Here is a 20135-nt window from a genome sequence, read left to right on the forward strand (position 1 = left end):
TTTCTGCTTCTACAGTGATGAGAGGTCATCTGACTTTGTTAGTTGCCTGAATCCCGAATATTTTAGAAGTTAGTAAAACTTGCAATTCCCAAAAAAAAAAAACCCGTTATGGAAAATTCAGCCTTTCCTTTAGGGCCTTGTCCAGCTTTGGACTAGTCAGGTTCTGTGACTGTATGTCAGTGCAGCATTGATAAAGCAGGCTGACAGCATATACATACATACATGCATATATATATATATATATATATATATAAAATGAAAAGTTGGTTTGGTTTCCAGTTTTTTGCTTTCCCAATAACTGAGGTCCACAGTTTCTTGGAAAGAGAAACTGCCTGGAGCATGAGTGTATAGGCAGGATGTTGAGGAACAGTAGAATGTGTAGCAGTGTTTTGAGTCTGCTTATGTATCCTGCACTTTCTAAAATTGCCCTTTCAGGACGAAGTTTAATAATTCCTTTTTACTTTTTCTTCTGTCCATTTTTTTTTTTTCTTTTTTTTTGCATTTTGAGTGTAGCAACCTCAACCCTTTGTAAGCTATCTGCTGGCAGAAGTCTCTGGGCAGGGTGTAATTCACAGGTTCATTTGGCCCTGTGTACCAGCATGGTGAGGGTTTAAATGGGAGATTCCTTGGGAAGCCTCAGAAAAGAGGCAGCTGTTGTTTGAACGGCTGTGGTTTATTCTGGTGCCAGCCACCCCCACTGCACCTGTTGGCACTTGAATTATGGCCATTTCGTGCATAGCAACTCAATAAGGCAAGGTAGGATTTTAATAGAACAGGCTGATACCCAGATGGGGATTAAGGCAGTTTCATGAACACTTAAGGAAGAGAGAGGAGCTCTCTTTATTTAAGGGCAGGGATGTAACAATACTTCCCTGAGCAATGGCTATTCCCACTGTTGCTGCAGCAGGGGTAGTTGGCCTCTTCTTGCCTGGTGCTGGGCCTGTTCCCAGTTACAGAGCATTTCAGGGTGGCTGTAACTTCTGATTGCTCTTTCTAGTTGTCCCTGTAAATAAAGGCAGCAGGTAGGATTCTTTCCTGAGAGGGCTGCTTACCTGCTGTCACAGCAGTACAGAGATTTTGCTGGGAAAAGTGGCTCTGCACGGTCCCCTGCAGCAGGGCCACCCTGCCTGGTTTTGGATCTTGCCACCTTTGGAGCTGTTCTGACAACAGATACCAGGTCTTCTTTTCCCAAAAATGTTGTAAATACTGAAGCTGGTGACAGTGCCCTTATTAATTACTCCCCTTCCCAGACCCCAAAGAAAGAATTTTTCATTAAGATCAAGTGAAGTGACCTACTGGAAATGTCCATATTTATATTTTTTATAAAACTTTATTTTGTGGTATACTATGTACAGGGAAAATGAATTAACTGCTGAATGCTGTTTTGAGTGGGTTTGAACAGATGGGAAAAAAATACTCCATAGCCTCAAAGTGACCACAAGGATTTATGGATGTTTTATTTTTCCAATAAATTACATTGTTTCAATGCAAATAACATGGAAAGAGAGGGTTGGGATGGATGGACCCTGGATGGTAGAGTTTCTTCCATGTAGTTTGCTTTGGTAAAAGCTCAGGTTTTTCAAATGAAAGTGTAGTGACCAAAGGTGATACCCATGGATGTGCTGGTAAAAAAAATGGTGGGGTTGGAGTCATATCATCCAGTTCTATGCAGTTTCCATGTTGATGGTGACAGACTCAGTAGGAATTTCAGGCAAATCTTGAGTGCCATCTGGTCTTTCTAATTTTGGCTTGTTCTGGGAAGGAATGGGAGAGTTGTATTTGAAGTTAATGTTGGCTGAAGAAACAATTGCAAAATGACAAACTGAGCCCTTGATTTCTGTTTTGAGGTGTTTGTTTCATACGGTTGGGAATGTGCATTTTCTTGGATAGAATAACTGACAGTTCACACAAGCCCACAAAAGTTTGTTTGCATTTTAAAGACAGCTGCTGTTTTGGGGGGTTTTTTTGTGATTTTTGTTTGTTTGTTTGTTTGTTTGTTTGTTTTCCATCCTCTGAACAAAATAGTAGCATATAAAGGCTAGGGGGTGGGGAGGGGTTGTTGTTTTTATTTTCCCTTACTCGTAGAAGTGCTAAATAATTGGGTACTTTTGAAGCCCTCTTTCGGCTATTGATCAATATTTTTCTGTGACAATATTCTTCTTCAGATGATTATTTTGTTTGAAGATTATTTCATTCTCAGTAGCTCACGTGAGTATTCAGGCCACTCTGTCTTAACAGAAATCTACAAATTATTGGAAGGCTTTGCTTTGATTTCCATTTAAAAACAATCTCAGTTGTGCTTGTAGGATAAATGTCTCAGGTTGTCAATTTGCATTGTGGTTGAAAAATTTACTAAACACCAGTGAGTTACAGAGCTGTTAACAAGAGCAAGGAACCTGTATTCCTGCTACCTTTGCTTTTGGACAACAGTCTCATTTTATCCTTTTCATATTGTTGGGAGGATGTTGGTGTCGTGGTTTTGCAGCTTCTGTCGGCCATGGGTCTATAGAAGCCTTTATAGACAGTGAGCAGATGAAGTTAAGCATACAAATGAGGAGAACATACCATTTGGTACCTGGAGAATTCCTCTTAGACTGACAGGATGTGCTTTACAAATGCTGTGGAAAAATGCAGATGTGCCAGTTAGAAGGAGCAGCAAATTTTACCTTGGGAAATAACTCTAAAATTAACAGCAGTTCGTGAGCATTAAAAATATGTTCCTGGTTGGACTTGATCTGATATGATGATAGAAAATTTTAAGTGTTTAATGTTGTACAAATCAAGCTCTCTTCTTGCTTAAGTGTAAAAAGACAGCAGCTATTGGATACAATCACTGCAACTGCTCTACAGAAAGTCAGAGCCCAGAGATTTGGTGTTGACCAAAACAGCCTCTTCTGCTGTGGCTGAATCGAGTCTTTGCATGGTGTGACTGCAGGGTGAGCATATTGCCATGGCTGTTTTCACACATAAGTCCTGTGACCTAACTCAGCTGGAGCTTTGTCTGATTTGCCTGAGAAGCTAAAAGCCCACTGTAATGAAACTGTAAGAGAAAGGAGAAATGTAGGATGGATGTTGAGCTCTTGCACTTACCCTCATAGTTGATGCAGCCATTTGAGTCCTCCTGACCTTTCATGAGCTCGTCTACTTCTTCTTCTGTCATCTTCTCACCTGGGAGTGGAGAGAACTTGTTGCATTCTTCCACACACAACTGAGGCTAAAACCTACAGCTTTTCCAAAGGCTTTTCCTATTTTCTGAGTTAGTGAAAAAACACCTACATATGACATGAACTTAATTAATTTAACTTTCTTCAGAAGACCAAGACATAAATGCCTAGGGATTCTAGTTATTCCGACAGAGTAAAGAAATTTCTACACAGCAAATCCTCTACTTTTGTGCATTTGTGTTATGTCACTGAGATGTACAGACTTTTCTCTCTATTCATCAAATAACAGTCACTATTAATATCTTGTCTGAATTTAGATGTCATAAGCCTAGGCTTTTCCTGTGGTCTTTAGTAGGAACCCCAAAGCTCTGTTTGCTTTCTTTGTGGATTCACAGTTAGAAAACCCAAAGTCTTGTCTGACTCGGTAGCCTCCTACCTCTTCAGACTGTTTGGACAACCTTTCCTTCCTCTCTCACGCCTCCAAAGAGCAGCAGCTTTGGAAGTGCTTGCAGAGAAGACGATCCCTTACCCAGAGTAGCCAGCACATGGCGGAGCTCAGCGCCCATGACTGTGCCGTTGCCTTCCTTGTCAAAGACACGCAGACCTTCAACAAAGTCTTCAAAGGTGCCCTGCTCCTTGTTGTTGGCAGCTGCTTGCAGCATGGGCAGGAACTCTTCAAAAGTAATCTTCTTGGCATTCATCTCTGGGAAAAAAACACCAGTTGTTACATGCTAGGTGTTGTAAGTGTATTCCTTAGGCATATTTGCCCTCAAATGTGGGAGAGCTCTCCTTTTCACAGCTCTTTGTAGTCTTTACTCTAGTCTTTGCCTCAGAGGTTGAGAGTTCCTTTGCAGAATCTAGATTCTCTTATCCTACGAGTTAGTTTTCACATCCATGATGCTTCTCACATGGCTTTGTTTGCTTGTGTGTGCCTGCTGTATTTTTCTTTCAGAAATGAAATTTGCCGTGTGAGTTAATGTTTGAAAAGATTTGGGGAGTGAGGGAACTGCAGAATACAAAAATCAAAAGTCAACAAAAGTCAAACAAAAATCTGGAGTGCCAGCAATGGGGAAAATGTAACCAGAGTGGGATGAGGTGACTTAGACAAGATGCTGAGGTTGCTCACATGTTACTGACGTCTTCAGGATCTCTGATGTGGTGGCAGAGTCTATTAGCAAAATAATAAACTTAGTAAAACTAGGAAAGTACATTGTTTTGGGCTGCCAATACTAAATTTGGGCATGTCCACATGGAGGTTTAAGACCTCCAGAGCTTTGTCCATCTAACCTCTTTCCTCTTATGAGCCAAAACTTGTAGTCCTCAGTAAGAACTTCCCCATGTATTTATTATTTTGGTTTGGTTTGGGGTTTTTTTTTGTGGGGGTTTTTTTGTGGTTTTTTTTTTTTTTTTTTTTTTTAGCAAGGCTGCTAAATAAAAGAATTTTTTTTCTTCCTCCATCCTAGATCTTTCCATTGCCAGCCTTCACCTGAACAGCTACAAAATATAATAGATGGAAATAGATGGACAGATATTGTTCATTATACTGTTGTTACAAAACCTATTTTACTATGCAGCTATATCAAAGTCATTGTCAGTTATTGCTGGAATCACTGAAAGTTGTGGTGTGATTTCACCTCTGTGTTAGTCCTGCTGGTACCAAAGTTTTCTGAATTGTTCCTCAAAGTTGTCTTTACCAGGCCAGAGGATATGAATATAATTTAGCCTGCCTTAATATGGTTCTGCATGACTGAAATCAGGGATCACCTGCTTCTAGGTCCTTGTTAAAATCAAGAGATGATAGTATTTATCTTTTTTTTTATCTCTAAAAGGGAGGAAAAAGAAATAAAAAATGACTGCAGTAACAAATGATCGATGCATGCTTCAGTGTGCCCAGCTTTGTAGGAGCTTTGGGAAGACCATTCCTGACTGAAATATACAGGTGGGCTTCTGGTCCCAGGACATGTTTTGGCTTATGCAGAAGTCCTTGCAGTGGAAGGACCTGAAGAGCTGAGTATCTGTTGCTAGACATGGACCCACAGCTCTCCAAGTAAAGGCTGGGGCACTAATGGACTGTGAGCAACAATGAGTGTGTGCTGTACCTACACTGAGTTGACACCAAAACAGTCCTTCTAGAGAGTTCTCCATGTCTTAAACAGAAGGTTTTCCTCTATTCCCCATCAGCATCATTCCCCTCCAAAGGAATGAGTGAAATACCATGTATTGTTGCATAGTCCCCCCCACTCCCCATCACAGCAAGAGCTCCCCTCTCTCCTGCTGTGACTGTTGCTGTTGCCTAATTGCTGCTCCCTAATCTCAGGAATGGCCCAAAAGACTGTAGGGCACTTACCCTCTTTGCTGGGGTTTCCCAGAATTTTGTTGACCTCTGCATTTGTCGGGTTCTGTCCCAGTGCCCGGATGATATCGCCAACCTGGCTGAGGGTGATCTTGGCATCACCAGTCCTGTCAAAGAGGAGGAAGGCCTCCTTGAAGTCTGCAAGAGAAGAGCAACATTGAGCCAGGCAGCTCCCTTTTGACAAAGATGTGAGCCTGCTGTCTCCTGGCACTGTTCCACTGACTCCAGGGGAGTTAGCCAGGGGAATCTTTGGCCCATAGTCCCAAGAAAGACTCCTCCCCTCTGACATTTCGGTTTCACTATTTTTAAACTTTTATATCTACCTTTCATGTCTTTCCTGGCTCTAATAGCCATCAATAGCTTTTTGATTGACCCTGTAGTTATTTCAAGTACAGGGAAAGAGAAGTTCTCTACCAACACTGTCATTCAAGAACAGGTTCCTTCATGTGATGTAGCAGCAGATGGTAAAAATGTTGTTATCCACTCCACCTTATCTCTCCAGAGAACTGGGACTGTCAAGAGCCTAGCAGTGCAAAACCTTTGCCCGCTTCAGTGGGCTCTGCCTGCAATCCCAGCACCTCAACTACACAGTGCTAATAGGAAACTTGAAGGTGGATTTCAAATGCCTTTACTGATTTTTTCCCTTAAAATTGCCTTACAGTGTGATTTCCAAACATGTTTGTTCCCTCTTTTTTTTCTATTCTTTGTAGTTTGTCCCTGCTTCTTACAGATGCATGAATATTCCACCTTTCCAGTGGAAGTACTCATGTGGTGCTTTTTCCTGTGCATTTCCAGTGTGTTCACTTTGTGACTTCACTTCTTTCAGTACTGCCAAGTGATCAGTGTTCACTTATTCCCCCTTGTTGGACAAGACCTTTGGGTACAGGCATTTCTCCTACAAAAATCAGCACAGATAGTTGCCTTCATTCCATTGCCAGCCTTCATCTTCTGTTGTGAAGTTCCATGTCAATCATATTACTCTATTTTTTGGCTTTTTAGAGAATTTGAATAAAGAAGTGTGGCTTTAAAAAAAGAGGAGGGGACAAAGGTCTGTGTGGCTAAAAAGTTATCTTTGAACCCCATATGCCACAAGCATCTTGGTTTGTGCTGTTGATCTCTTCTGCACTGCAGTGTCTGATGATCCTGTGCTTTAACTCCCAGTAAACTGAGTAAAATGTCTTTTCCTTGGCCATGATTCTTATCCAGCAGCCACACAGGCTTTGTGTTCCACAGCCTGTGTAATGTTCATTCTGCTTTGGGGCAGGTTTAGGAGTAAGAAGCCACATTTCGGATCATGTCTTCATTCATCTTGTGCTGGGAACATGATGCAGAGGTATTTATGTTTTTGCTTTAGTCTTCCTTGTGCCACCTCGGAGTTGTTGCTGGCACCTAGTAAAAGTGCTGATACACAGTGTCAGCCTGCTAGGCTGTAATCTAATACATCTGAAACTAATCCTCTTACTGTCTCATGTGAGACACCTATAACCCTTTGCTGCTACCTAACCCCTTTTTTTGCTGACACCTAACCCTTTGCTTCTCTTTCCTTCCAGCCTTTATTGCAGGGTATGAAATGATGGCTTTCTGGAGCAGTGCAGAGCTTCCTGATATCAGCTCCAGCAGCTGAGATGGGTGGAGCTGTAGTGATTTATACCATATGATCTGATCTTTCATCTGCTAAATCAATGACATTTAGCTGCAGTGAGGTATAAAACAATGCCAGTGTGCTAACAGCAAAGCCATCAGGAGAGTTTCACCATTTTGTAAATCCCATCAAGTTTTATGTTCACTGGGTTCTGAACACAGCTCCCCAGCTTGGAGAAAAGGACTGATTAATTTTTGTCTCTCAGGCATGCATTTCACTGCAATATATATTTTCTGTGGGCTTTTATTTTTAAGTTTTTATTTTTATTTGTTTAAGGGCCAGTCCTAGTTTATAGCTCTGCTGGAGCAATCATGTTCAAAGTCTGCCTGAGGATGGTACTACCCAACTGCTGGTGCATCAGCCTGTGCAGATAGAAATAGTTACTGAGGTTGGGCATATCTGCTCCGGGGAAGTTCTCCCTCTCTCAAGTAGTTTCTGTTTGTTCTGCTGCTTGGTTCAGCCATTGTAAAGTTACAGTAGCTGGATGATCTGAAACGCATAGGGAAACCGAAAGAAATATTTTGCTTTGAAAATATTGCCAGCAGCTTTGAATCGAGGACATTTATCCATAAACCCACCCAATCCTTCTATAAAATTTTCAGAATTAAGAAGTAAGGAAGAGTCCAAATGCCTTCTTTTGCGACCAAGAGAGTTTGGACTGCAAGAAGAGAATTGTTATGAGTCTCACTTGCTGCACTGTACCTCTCCTTATTGCTTTGATGGAGTTACCGAGAGCAGGCTCATCTTCACAAAGTTTAGGGCTCTCTCAAGACCTGTTTCTAGCTATTCCACTCCCTCTGAATTTCTAGGAAATCCTTGTGTCTTCTTTTCTAAACACTTTCTTCAGTCTACCGTATGTGCTGCTGATATTTTGATTTAAAAATATTACCTGATGTAGCCCCAATGCATCTCTTAGCCTATTTGAAACACGTAAAATTAGATTTCCAGAGTTTCAGTGAGAATTATTGTTTATGTCAGATTTTTTTATCTCTTTCTTGAAGATTAAAGCAAAAAATTTGGAAGCTGCAAGTTGCTTGTAAATCAAAGAATACAGCAAGATGCTCAAGAATTGCAGCATATCCACACCATTGTGTAAGCAGCAGTTTACACAAGTCACTTCTTTGCTGACTATTTCCACACTTAAAGAATATTTTTACAGTAAAACAGCCTCCAGAACACCTCCTGGCAAAAGTGACATAGAGAACTCTTGCATCTTCTGTTCATGTGAGATTGCAAAGTCACTGCAGCTAAGTTAAATTGTCAGCCCATTTCTTCCTTCTGTTGTCCTCCTTCTGCCTATTTCCCCTGGTTCTGTCAAGTTCAAGACTTATTTTCAGCATCCTTGTGAAGAGCCAGAACAGAAGCACAAGTGAAGAATGTTCAGTAGGCAGAGATAGTGTGTTTCCTCTTTGTACCATGGTATAAATGTCTCAGTTCGGACAGCATGTAAACAAACATCCAGATAAATTACATGTAGATCTACAGCCACCTTCTTGATCAGCACATCATCACTGCTCTGAAGTCAAGAGTGTGGTGATTTATATCAGATGAAGTCTGAGCTCATTGCTTTATAAACGTTAATTTCCAAGCCTGCAGCTCTTTTTGAACCCACACACGTGTAAAACGCATCAGCTCTCTTGTAACTTACCATCCTGTTGCTCCTTGGAGAACTCGATCTGTTGGAAGGAAATCAATCACAAAAAATAGCTTAGGAAGGGGGGCTGGGGGAGAACCTGTGTGTTTTCTAAAGCATCCAGCTCAATCCATGAGTCATCTTCCAGAAGAGCAAAAAAGTGGCCTGTCAAATGTGCAGAAGTAATGCAGATAGCAAAAGAGCTGTTAAGGCTAGTGAAAATATTTAGCATTTGGTAGCCCTTTTGTTCCCCCTCCTGCCCCCTGTTAAAGTTTAACTTTGATTTCACTTACCATTGATTTCATCAGCAGAGAAGGACTGCAGTTGGGGAGAAAAAGAGAGAGAAAAAAGAGAACTAGTACTGCTGAAAATGCACTGAGAGAAAGTAAATAGCACGAAGTACCTGGGTGCTTTCACTTCTGTCTTGCCTAATGTAGTTAGGCCATAGCAATCTAATCTAGCAACTTCCTGCATAAAAATGCACCAGCAAGTCTATTCTTAAAGTTTTCATTAAAATCTACATCCCAGGGAAAGATAGAGCTGTGGCAAGAAGCAACAAAAATAGAAAGTCTCTTAACTAAAAAAACCTAATTAATTACCATCAGGTCTATTTACTGGTTTAGCATAGATCCATTTTAGTTATTCAATTTGAAGTAATATTTCTAAACAAGCAGCTCTTTTTCATTAACAGAGAAATTAAATTATTCCCTTAAAGTTTATGTCTCAAATTAGTTTTTGATGGTACGTTGTTTCATAAAGTACCAGTATATGCTATTTGCTTATATAAAAATATGGCTTTTCCTCGCCACTTTAGCTGGTTGCATTTGATTTAAAAACACTTAGGAAATTGTAACCCTTCTGTCAGAATCTGTGGGAGCTGCACCACTACTGTTGCCTGGTTCAGAACTGGAGGCTAACTGGAAAACCTTACATAGTCCTTTAGGTTTTAACAGGAAAACCAAACAAACCTAAACTGTCTCCTGGACTGTCCTTCCCCCACCCCCTGAGACCTAACATGGGCAAGAAGCCCTATTTACTTCTGTAAAATACACTGGCTGGCTGCTAACTATTAGCTTTCCAGTGCACCCACCATGGTTGAGTTGGAAATGCAGAGCAGCAGACAGGCAGGAAGGATTAGCTGGGAGGTCTTGAGAGTGGTCCTGCTTTCCTTGCCTTTCTTCCCCTTATTTATCCGGGAGCGCTGACGGCATTGCCTGGATTAGGTGTCAGAAGGAAGAGGTCCCTCCCCTTGGCGAGTTCTTTAGCTTTCTTAGGGCAAAGTGACAGGAGGCTCCATGTCTTGATAGACATCTTATGATGGCTATTTTTAGGAGGCTGAAGAGGGGCAGGGAGTGACAAGCAATAAGTTTGATTCATGTCAGCACTTTCTGGGACCACACCATCAGGAGGAGATATTCCTTGTCCAGACCTACCAAGACTTCCTTATAGGGAAGGATTCTATTTCTCTGAGAAGCTGTAGAGTCAGGAGCAGTGAGGGTGAGGAGCTGCCTGCTTCCACACGTGGCTTGCAGGATGTGTGAGATGCAGCTGAATGGTCCTCATCTCTTAGCTGGGCTTTGCCCAACCCCTCCCGTGGATAATCCAGTGCCCAACGTTAGATGAGTAGCACTGCTGCCTGTCTGCTCCAGGGGTTCCAGTTGCTGACACTGAGCAGAAAAGTTATCTGTCAACAGAGGTGGTATCCTGCTGTGAAGCTCTTCCTCTGCGCACTCTGATCACGTTTTCCAAATTTTTACCATTTTAAAGGGAAAATTTATCTGTGCAGTTTGGAACCAATTGTATTAAGTTAGTGGCTGATGTGTAGATGTACCCTGCAGGGCAGTGGGAAATCTGCATTCATAGGAGCCTGGGATCTCTAGGATACTTTTCCTCTGGGGCTTGGGTTAGGCAGGGCACCGGGGTGCTGGGTTTAGAGCTCCCAGGTGTGTACAGAAGTGGTGCTGCTCAGGTGTTTGTGAGGTTGAGGCAAAGGAGAAGTTGTGATAGAACCTAAGGACCCCAAAAGCCTTTGTGAACTGGAAGGATGACTGTTCAGGGTGGGGAAAGGGGTACCTGCCTTCTGGGTGGCAGGGTGGTCATGGTGGGCCTACAGGCAGGGAGCAGGAGGTAGAGGCTGCAGCTTCTTTAGTAGCAAAGACCAAGGCCCACCATGCAGCATCCCCCAAGACCAGGTCAAATGTCTGAATGGAAGTTATGGCATGTAAAAGGATTGGCAAACTTTGCTCCAAGCTTCTTCCATTCCCCGTTGCCTCAACAAGATCAAAAATGTCATGAAGCCAGGGTGGGAATAGTTGTGTGACAACAGCAGACTCCCAGTTCTGAACTCAAATCCTGCCTTTTAATTTCTGTCGGTTGCCTCTGCTAAGCAGTCACTGCTTCTGGTTGTCTAATGATGAAATGTAATTAGTGAGAAAAACCTTCTCCTATAGCTTGCTTAGTTACCCTGAAGAGAAGCATAACCTTTACCACTGTGTGTTTTCAGTATGTTGAAAAATCTGAATGAGACAATCAAATTCAGTCAGATTATTTTACTGTTGTTTCTAAACTGAGCAATCAAATTAAGTGGATTTGAGACACTAACCTCCTACCTCCTATTAAAAAAAAAAAAATAAAGATGCACCTGCAAAGACTTTTCTGAGCTTGCCATTGTAGCTGGAAAATGCTCTGTTTGAACAAATTATTTGCAATTCTTTTAGAAATATCTGGAAATATACTGAGTATGAAAAAAGCTCTGCTGACAATTCTTTGCTTTTGGTTGGTTTGTTGCTGGGTTTTAGTGTTTTTGGGGGTTGTTTTTGCTATTTGCTGTTTGTCATCCCCTGTGGGAACAGGGATGTGTTCACGGTGGTGTAGCCACAATCAGGTGTAGCTGTGTAGAAAGGGGGCTGATGGTTTTGCCCTGGATTTGCTGACATAGGTTTAGCACAGTTCAGAGTTCCTGATTTACACTGGCTGGGGCTGGAATTCAGGCAAGTGAGAAAACTCCTCGAGATCTTGGCCATCAGTCCCCATGCATTAATAGAGGAGCTTTTGAAAGACTTTGGCAGAGCTGAAATGGTGTCTGGGTCAATGTAGCATTTTGCTTTTTGTGGTATTTTCTTTGTGCCTTCAGTATCTTGTTCTCCAGTGCTGGCAACTAGGAAATGTTCCCCTGAAAACAGATCTGAATTTTTTTATTTGTTTGGTTTTTGGATTTTTTGTTTTGGTTTGGTTTTTTGTTCTTGTTTTAGGGAAAACTTAGATTCCTTTTCTTGAACAGGTAGGTTCTATGTTTGGCTACAACAAAACTCATTCCAAAAGATGACAAGCAGAAAATAATTGGAGTGCATTTGTCTTGGGCATAAACCCCAGATATCTGGATTAGTCATCTGGCTTAAATGGGCTATCAAATATTATCAGCTGAGAGGGTCTACATGTAAGCTGATTGTCTTTTGACCACATGGGAGTTTGGCTCAGAGTTCAGATGAGGAAAAACTAGTGCACCATATCAGCCTTTCATTTTAGTACTGATCCTTGAATAACACCTCACTAGACAGAGTTTTACTGGGGAGGAATATTCTAGCACGAGCATGTTGCATTCACTTAAATTAAGAATCACCGTGCTCTAAGACAATAGGGGGATTAAAGTGTACTTGCTTTCAGTAAGAGCAGCTACAAAATGGCCTAGATGAAAAATATTTCAAATACTCCTTGAAAGAAATCAAAGGTGAGATTTCCAATTCTAAAAGAAGCTTTCAGAAAATTCAGATGTGACAAAGAAGTATTTTGCAGTGATCTGGTCTTTGTTCTGATCTTGGCAGTGTTCTCTGCATTGTCAGAGGACACTGAGTCTTGAGGCTTTAGGGATGATTTTGATATTTCAGGGAGCTCAGTTTAAGGAAAACTGAATGCCCCACCCTTAGCAAAAAGAATGAAAGGTTCAAGCAACTGCAACCCACGGGAAAGATCAGAATGACCTGGATTTCTCTAACTTCATATAGCCCTTATTTATGGGCAGAGTTATTATCTAGAGAGCTATCTGTGCCAAAGAAAAGGGTGATGTTTTGAGTTTGGATTTTTAATTTGTTTTGTTCCTTGCATTGTTTGTGACTACTTTCTAGTCATTCTGTTGCCAGAGGTATTCTGACCAGGTCCCAGTTAAAGGTGCGCTGGTGGGGTTGTATGCAACTCTTTTTCACCAGCTAAATGGAGACCCAATCCACAAAAATTTCCAAATTATTAACAAAGTTCCTGATTTCCCACAAAACATTGATTTCTGTGCCTTAGGGTCCCAAGCTTTGCAGTGTGAGGCTGTGCTCACCTCTTTAGGCTGATGGGCACTGGGACTGAGCACAGCTGTGCTGAGGGGCAGCTGCCCTGTGCTCCCTGCAACTCAGGAAAGGTCTGGACAGGATGGAAAGCCCTGGGAGAAGGTGCTGCTGGGAGTTAAAGCATGAAACTGCTCCGTTTGTTTATTACCTTTTGGATGAATGACAAGAAGTGAATCATCTTAGGAGTTTATTAGAGAATTACCAGCTATTTAAAGGAAAACTCTGTCTCTTTAAAAGAGACTAAGACATTGGATATCTTGGAAAATCAGAGAGGAGAAAATTTGAGATTCTCCTAGAATAGTCATTGTATATTTAGCCTCCTCTTCAGGACTGGAGGGGTTTTTAAATTATTATGTTTTTATGAAGTTAAGATAGGATTGAGCCTACAGTAGTTTATATACCTGCTCATTAATGTCTGCTCCTTGATTAATACAGCAGCACATCTTTTTTAGTAGACATTACACAGGATTACACAGCTTCCAAACCCCTCTGAAAAGCATGTTGTCCTTTTCCCATCCCTCACCTCACTTCCATAACTTGTGCAATCAATGCCATAGGTTTTAGAGAGGCTGCTTCTCAATTAAGTAAGAATTAACAACCTGATGGATTTAGCTGCCTGCCGTATGAGGCAGAGAAACATTAGAAGAAGAAGAGCTCTTGAGAAACGGAGGTCTGTTTGGAGAGCAGAGCTGCCTAGAAATACAACTGAAGAAAGAATAAAAACAACCCCTGTCAATACAAGAGAGAAAATTACACGTGTGAGATACTATGAGGTTTGAAAGAATACGTCAGAAACATCTCTGAGTTTAAATGACTTGACTGCAGATTAATTTGACCTTTTTCCTAAGCATTTTGTGTAACTTTCCAGTTTATAGCTTTTTAAAACGTCACAGTTACTTTGCAGCTGTGCAGAAACTTTTGGATGAGCCTTGACGTTTAACTAATGTGCCCTTCTGAAATGTCTGGCTGTGATATGTGCTCTTGCTGCACTCTTGATCACATTTCTTCAGCTTCAGGGGGGGATAGTGCCTTCAGCTGTGCTCATTTGTAAACATGTCCCACTTCCAATTGCTTTTATGCTGGAATGTGTATAATCGAGGGGATAGACAAGATGTGAGGCTCTGGAGGCCTGCTTTTGGAGGGATTTCTTGTTTTAACATGCCTCCCAGTGGCACTGTTAGAGTATTAATGTAATTTAAACCCTTGCTACTTGACATTTAAGTGCTCTGTGGTAAACCAGCCAGCTGAAAGTGCTTCTTGGCAGTGGGTATAAGATGTAATAAAGTCTTCGTGAAACAAGGGCAAATTTCCAGGTTGCTTGTTTCAGATCTCCTTACAGACAACTTCTTTCTCTGCTTGTCATTGGCTAAATTTGTCACCTTCTTCTTGCCTTATGTAAGATTAACTCGAGTATCTTGTTACTATCTTTTACAACATCTCTGTGCTCTGAAGGCGCTTGAAACAGTATTTTAGAAATATTGTGGGGTTGTTTTGATGGGACTAAGGCTCTGCCACATAACTCCTGTTAACACTTGGAGTTACCCTGTGAGCTCCTAAAATGTTACATTTTGTGTAATTTGCTTTCCACTATTTCTACCAAAGTCTGCCATTCACCACGGCATCCAAAGGCCATATGTGTTCTTTTTAAAATGCTGCTAAAGCTGTGAATTACTAAGAATGGACCTTGTTCAAATTTAAAAAAATTATATTTTTCAAACAAATTTTCCAGTTAGCAACATTAAGGAAAAGTTTTTACCAATATATGTGGGTAGTCTCTACTTTTGATGGGCTCCTTGCTTAGCCGCAGTTTAGGAAGGAAAACTGTAAACAAAACTAAGCTGTGGGTTTTGTGTGTTGTTTCCAACAGCGTGCCCAGGGGATGTTTGGTGTGCAGCAGTCCTTGTCCAAGGTGCCTCTCCTGGGACCTTTATGCTGTGCCCTGCCTGTCCTGGGTTTGTCAGCAGCATGGGCTGTGACATGTCACTGGTGAGGTCCACAGAGCCAGGGGCTGGGGCTGTTCTGGGCTGGATCCTGGATGGTGCTGGGTCAAAGCAGTAGCAGGAAGCTGGTCTGGATGGCATCAGAGAGGCACCTTTACATCTCTTAAGACCAAATTCATATTGACATTGGTCCCCTTCCTACCTGTAAGGACATTTGTGACTGGTGACTTTGTCCAACAGACCACCTGTCCTAGGGCATCCTTCTGGAGTCATAGCTGGAGATAGATCAGGCATAATTTGAAGACCTGAGCCAAAAGTTTCAACTAAAAAACTGCTGTCTCATAAAAAAGCCCTTAGCTCTTTTGAGCAAAGCCACTGTTGACATTCCAGCTCTCACTCCATGGCTTCATGTGGAGTTTGTCTGCAGTACAACAGCTCTCCAAGTGCTTCAGCTGACATTTGCAGTGCTGCTTGCCCTCTAGCCCAGGAGCTTTCTCTCAGTGCATTTTAGTGAGTTTCTCTCTCTCTGGTAATATCCAAAGCAATATCTCTGCAGAGATGACCTACTCAAGTAGTGAATGTAACAAGAAATAAGGATGCTTGGAGAAACACTTTTTACTGCCTTAAGAGCTCTGCAGTTAAAAACAATCACAGGCTTGCTTCCATGCAACAGGCATCATTATCATGCATCACACAGTTACACAACATTTTAGCAAGTCTTTACAAGTCATAAGCCTTTAATTGTTTTTCTTCTAAACATTTGGGTGGCTGATCTGCAGTTGGGCATGGCATAATTGATGTCCTGGGAATTCAGTCTGGAAAATGCAGGCATAGGAAGCCTTGTGTACCCCTGAACCTCACTTCCAGTGTGGACACTTGCCCAATCTCTGTCTCTACTCAAGAGAAGATACTCAGCTGTATCCTTGGAGTAAAGGACCTAGTGTGACACCAGGTCAGGGCACTGGATATTCAGATCACCATCTGCAGAACGGAAGCCTGTGAAGCACTGCCCTCAGCATCTTCAGCATTTGCATCCCAAAACATCCTAGTTGATTTTATGAGCCTGGGCTCTGTCCAAGGGCTGGTTACGTGTGCTGGGAAGGACCCTTAGATTTCCACCAGAAAACCAACATACTTTTCTTGTTGGTAATACAAACTAAGCTATACAGATTTGTGCAATGGGAAATTCATCCATTTCCCACTGCCTTGGTTGCAAAACCAAGCAGGAGACATCTGCATCATTCATGTTTCATCCCAGTTGTTGCAGAAATAGACCCGCAGTAGTGCTTTTCATGAGTTAAACATTTCTTTTCACTCAGGCTTGTGTGGGAGAAGAAGGTTGATAAAACACACAAGCTCTGTTTTTAGGAGTGTTCTGGGCCATAGTTTTAATTGCAAAATTCTTGGGGGTCATGTAAGAAAAATCACCTATGTGATAATTTTGATTTTAGTCATGGTTGATTCCTAGTGATGGCTTTCAGCTGCTTCCACTGCCCAGTTCTCTTCTCAGTTATTATTTAATCTTTAACTTTTGTGCCTATGCAAATCCAAGACATGTTAGTAATAAGGAAAATTGGAAACATAAATTTGGTCTGGAAAGGCTTGTGAAAAGATTGAATTTTTATGCTGTTCCCTGAGTAGAGGGAAATAGGTCTTCACATTTCCATTAAAAAACATTCTTCATCCCTGCCTTTACTCTCTTCCTGTGGCTGTTATACTGCAGCCCAAGGTGAGCTGTAAAAGGGCTGACTTAGAGATCTGAGTCTGCAGTATTCCTGTTACTCGGTTTTATAGTCAATAGATGCTGCTGAAAAATAGAACATCTTATATTAGCTGCTGTTGGCACTAGCAAATCACCAAACATTTGCTCTAATTTGGTTAATTTCAAGAGATCAATAAAGAACAGAGAAGAGTCAATGGCCTGTCGCAACTTTATCGCAGCTTCTGCTGGTGATACACAAACCCAGCTTGAGTTCCCTTAAGGAAGGAGGGGAAAAAGCGCCAAAGTTGCAAAATGCGTACTCCAAAAAGTCCAGAAAACCAGATTCCCTGAAGATGGGCCAAGAAGGGCATCTGAGTGGGGAGGTACCACCAAGAGAATCACTACTCATGTTTGTAAACCACCATGTTTGTTTTGGAGGCTGTTATGACTTGTAATGCCAACCAAGAATGAAGCGCACAGCCAAATGTGGCTTATTTGCCTGCTGGTTGGGCGACTCTCCCCTTACCCTCTCCAGCTGTTACAAGGGGCTTGGATGTGTCTATAAGAGCTAACAAAGCCTTTCTGTGTGTTTAGCTGCTGTGTGGCTCCCCAGATCCTCGTGGCATTCAGCCTGACATTCCCAGCCACCTCTCTCAAGCAGCAAGCTCTGGCATGGCTGCTAATTCCCTGAGGGGGGAAGCACAGCCCAGTGGATCCCCGTGTTTAAAGTGATGTGGGTTTTGTCTCCATGTCTGGTAAATCACTGCAAAGAGCCCCGGGTCAGGATTATTCACTGAGTCCCAGACAAAACCTTAGTTTTTAAGTACTCCCTGCCTCCAAAGTTGTGCTGGAAATGGTGCTGTAATTTTTACCACGCTGAGACTTTGGTGATTGAATGGAAGGACTGAGAAAAAATTGAGGGACTGGGCTAAGACTAAGAAAACTGATTCCTGACTCTGCCACATATCCTAGACAAATTACTTATAACCTGAAATTGTCTCCTTTCACTGCCTGAACTCTCAAAATAGGAAAAGAAGTAACAATCCATGGTGGTTGGTGGGAACCCCAGCAGAAAATATTTTGTCTGCTATCTTTCAAAAGAAAGACTTCCTAAATTCTATGGTTTTTTTATCAGTCTGAATATGACAGAACCTGGAGAGTTCTCTCTGTTCTACCAGGGTATATTTCTTGCTGCTATTTCCTTTGGGTAAAGGAGTGAACTGCAAAGATGCCTCAGAGTGCAATTTGACATTTTTTAGCTGATAATATATTATTATTTATGTAAAGATAGATTAGATGGGTTCAATGGAATTGAAAATTCTATTTTCTCCTGATTCACTGGACATAGAAAGCTATCAAATCATATTAAGTTATTTAGCAGGAAATCTAGCTTGGTTCCCCATCATCTAGTACAATGTGAGGCCTAACCTAATTTTCAGACAGTATGCTCAAAACTAGTGAGTTTTTCACCAATTCTTCAAAATTCTAAGTATTTCAAAATGTCTTTTTTCCCTCTTCTCAATGGTTTCGGTTTCAATCTTATGAGAAGATAAATACTTTTTTTTTTTTAAATACTGACTACATATTGGGAAAATTAAAGTAAACTTGGAGAAGTTTCACTAAATGGCTTAACATCTCAGGACTATGTGTATTAAGGTGTCTGAAATACAATTCATCATGTATAGGTCCTATTAGTAGTCTTTGTCCTTCTTTTACCCATAATAGGCATGATTCTTTATGTAGAATTTAGCAAATTGGTCCTGGGACCAATCAGCTTGCCAGGTAGGTACAGAATACCTATTTATAGTCCTACTCAGAGAAACTAGTCTGTCTCTTCATCTTGTAACTGCTTAGTCTCCCTCTCCTCTTTCCTAAGTAAAGAATCTCCCAAAATTGAGGAGTTTTCTTCAAAGGGTCAGCGCAGCAGTTAGTGATGTTGGTTTACATGCAAAATCTAAAGACACCATGAGAACAAATGACAGTACAGTCAGAGGGAAACCTCCAAAAGACTCCTTCTCCTTGTTGCTTTCAATTTGCAGCAAATTATAAATTCTCTGCAAACATGTAAGGATGAGAGGAAATCACTTGAAATGCTTCCATCCTTGGCTTTCTTGCTCATGGTCTCACCAATGTTTGTTGTACAGTGCAAACGAAGAGAAGATAGGCAAAACTGCCAAACCTCTCTGTTTTAAACTGTTTTGTTTTGTTTCTTTTAAAGATAAGCCATATTGATCTCAAAGCACGTGATCAAAGGGTCGTCAGGTGGTTTAAAAATTTGGAAAAGAATTTCAAACTATAAAAGATGGGGTTTTCTACAGTGCTATGGAAAAACATTGTATCTCATGTTTCAATAACCCTATTCTTGTCTTCATGTACCTACTTTAGGGTATTTTGGGGTTTTTTTTTGTTGTGCATTTATTTTAAATTTATCTTTACCAAACAGGTGAGACTGGTATCAATTGAATAAAAAGTTCCGAGGTCCACACTCCAACATTTGTCATCCCCAGGCTTCACTCCTTTGTTAAATCATGCACCATGCCTTACACCCTACAGCTGCTAAAACAGTCAAAAGCTCGGGCAGCTCAGCAAATCCGTGGGCTGGGGTTGCTCATTCATTTCCCTGCAGTCCCCAAACCGGAACCGAGCTCAGGCCAGGCTTCAGTGCAGCTCTCAGGCAGGACTGTGCTGCCTGTCCCCTGGGCTCCCCCAGCCCACGCTCACCCATTTACCTTGATGCTCTTGAGGTCGATGGCAGGTTCTTTGGGCTTGGCTGGTGCAGCTGCAGGTGCTGGCGCCGGCGCAGGTGCCGGTGCCGCGGCCGCCGCTGGTTTCTTTACGTCCTTCTTTGGTGCCATTTTGTGTTGCTTAAACTGGAAAGTAAAAGTGCCCTAAAAAAAAAATGTTAAAAAAAAAAACCCAACCAACCAAACAAAAATCACTTGACAAGTGATTCCTGGGAGAGGAGCAGTGGTCAGAATGAGCTACAGCCTGTACCCTGGAGGTGGACCCGATGTGCTAAACCCTGTAAGGGCATATATATATTTCACTTAGTGCCTCATACAGTCCTGACACATGCAGCTGGATTGGACAGCCTGATAATCAAGGGGGATGTCATTCTAGCTAGAGCTATAAATGGAATATAAGAGTTCAGGGCTTCATGAGATCAAGGGACTTTTTTCCCCTTTAAAACACGGACCACCTCCCTGTCTTTTTTATGCACGCAAAGGAGAGGGAAATATAACCAGCCCAGTTTCAGATCTGCTGTTGATCTGAAATTTGGATATGGATTGAACGGTCATTTTTCTCATCAGAATTTTAGTTCTGCTTAAGTAATAAATCTTTCTTTCCTTCCCTCCCTTCCCCTTTTCCC

The 20135-nt window shown here is 41.7% G+C and overlaps 1 protein-coding gene across 2 annotated transcripts; it reads right to left on the reverse strand.

Annotated features, from left to right (window-relative positions):
* Positions 1-1432: 1432 nt before the first annotated feature.
* On the reverse strand, positions 1433-19783 carry MYL1 (myosin light chain 1). Of its 2 annotated transcripts, none has more exons than XM_038143312.1 (7): positions 19495-19783; positions 8808-8835; positions 5512-5655; positions 3694-3867; positions 3091-3168; positions 2566-2618; positions 1433-1754 (listed from the first exon to the last, which is right to left on the reverse strand). In XM_038143312.1, the coding sequence occupies exons 1-6, from the start codon at positions 19618-19620 to the stop codon at positions 2590-2592; spliced, it is 579 nt and encodes a 192-aa protein (XP_037999240.1). In that variant the 5' UTR covers positions 19621-19783; the 3' UTR covers positions 1433-1754; positions 2566-2589. The 2 variants fall into 2 exon arrangements, with proteins under 2 accessions (XP_037999240.1, XP_037999241.1); XM_038143313.1 differs by lacking the exons at positions 8808-8835; positions 19495-19783 and adding exons at positions 9086-9110; positions 9883-10015.
* Between the last annotated feature and the right edge of the window lie 352 nt (positions 19784-20135).

Source organism: Motacilla alba, chromosome 7 (genome assembly GCF_015832195.1).
Source record: "Motacilla alba alba isolate MOTALB_02 chromosome 7, Motacilla_alba_V1.0_pri, whole genome shotgun sequence".
Classification (NCBI taxonomy): Eukaryota; Metazoa; Chordata; class Aves; order Passeriformes; family Motacillidae; genus Motacilla; species Motacilla alba.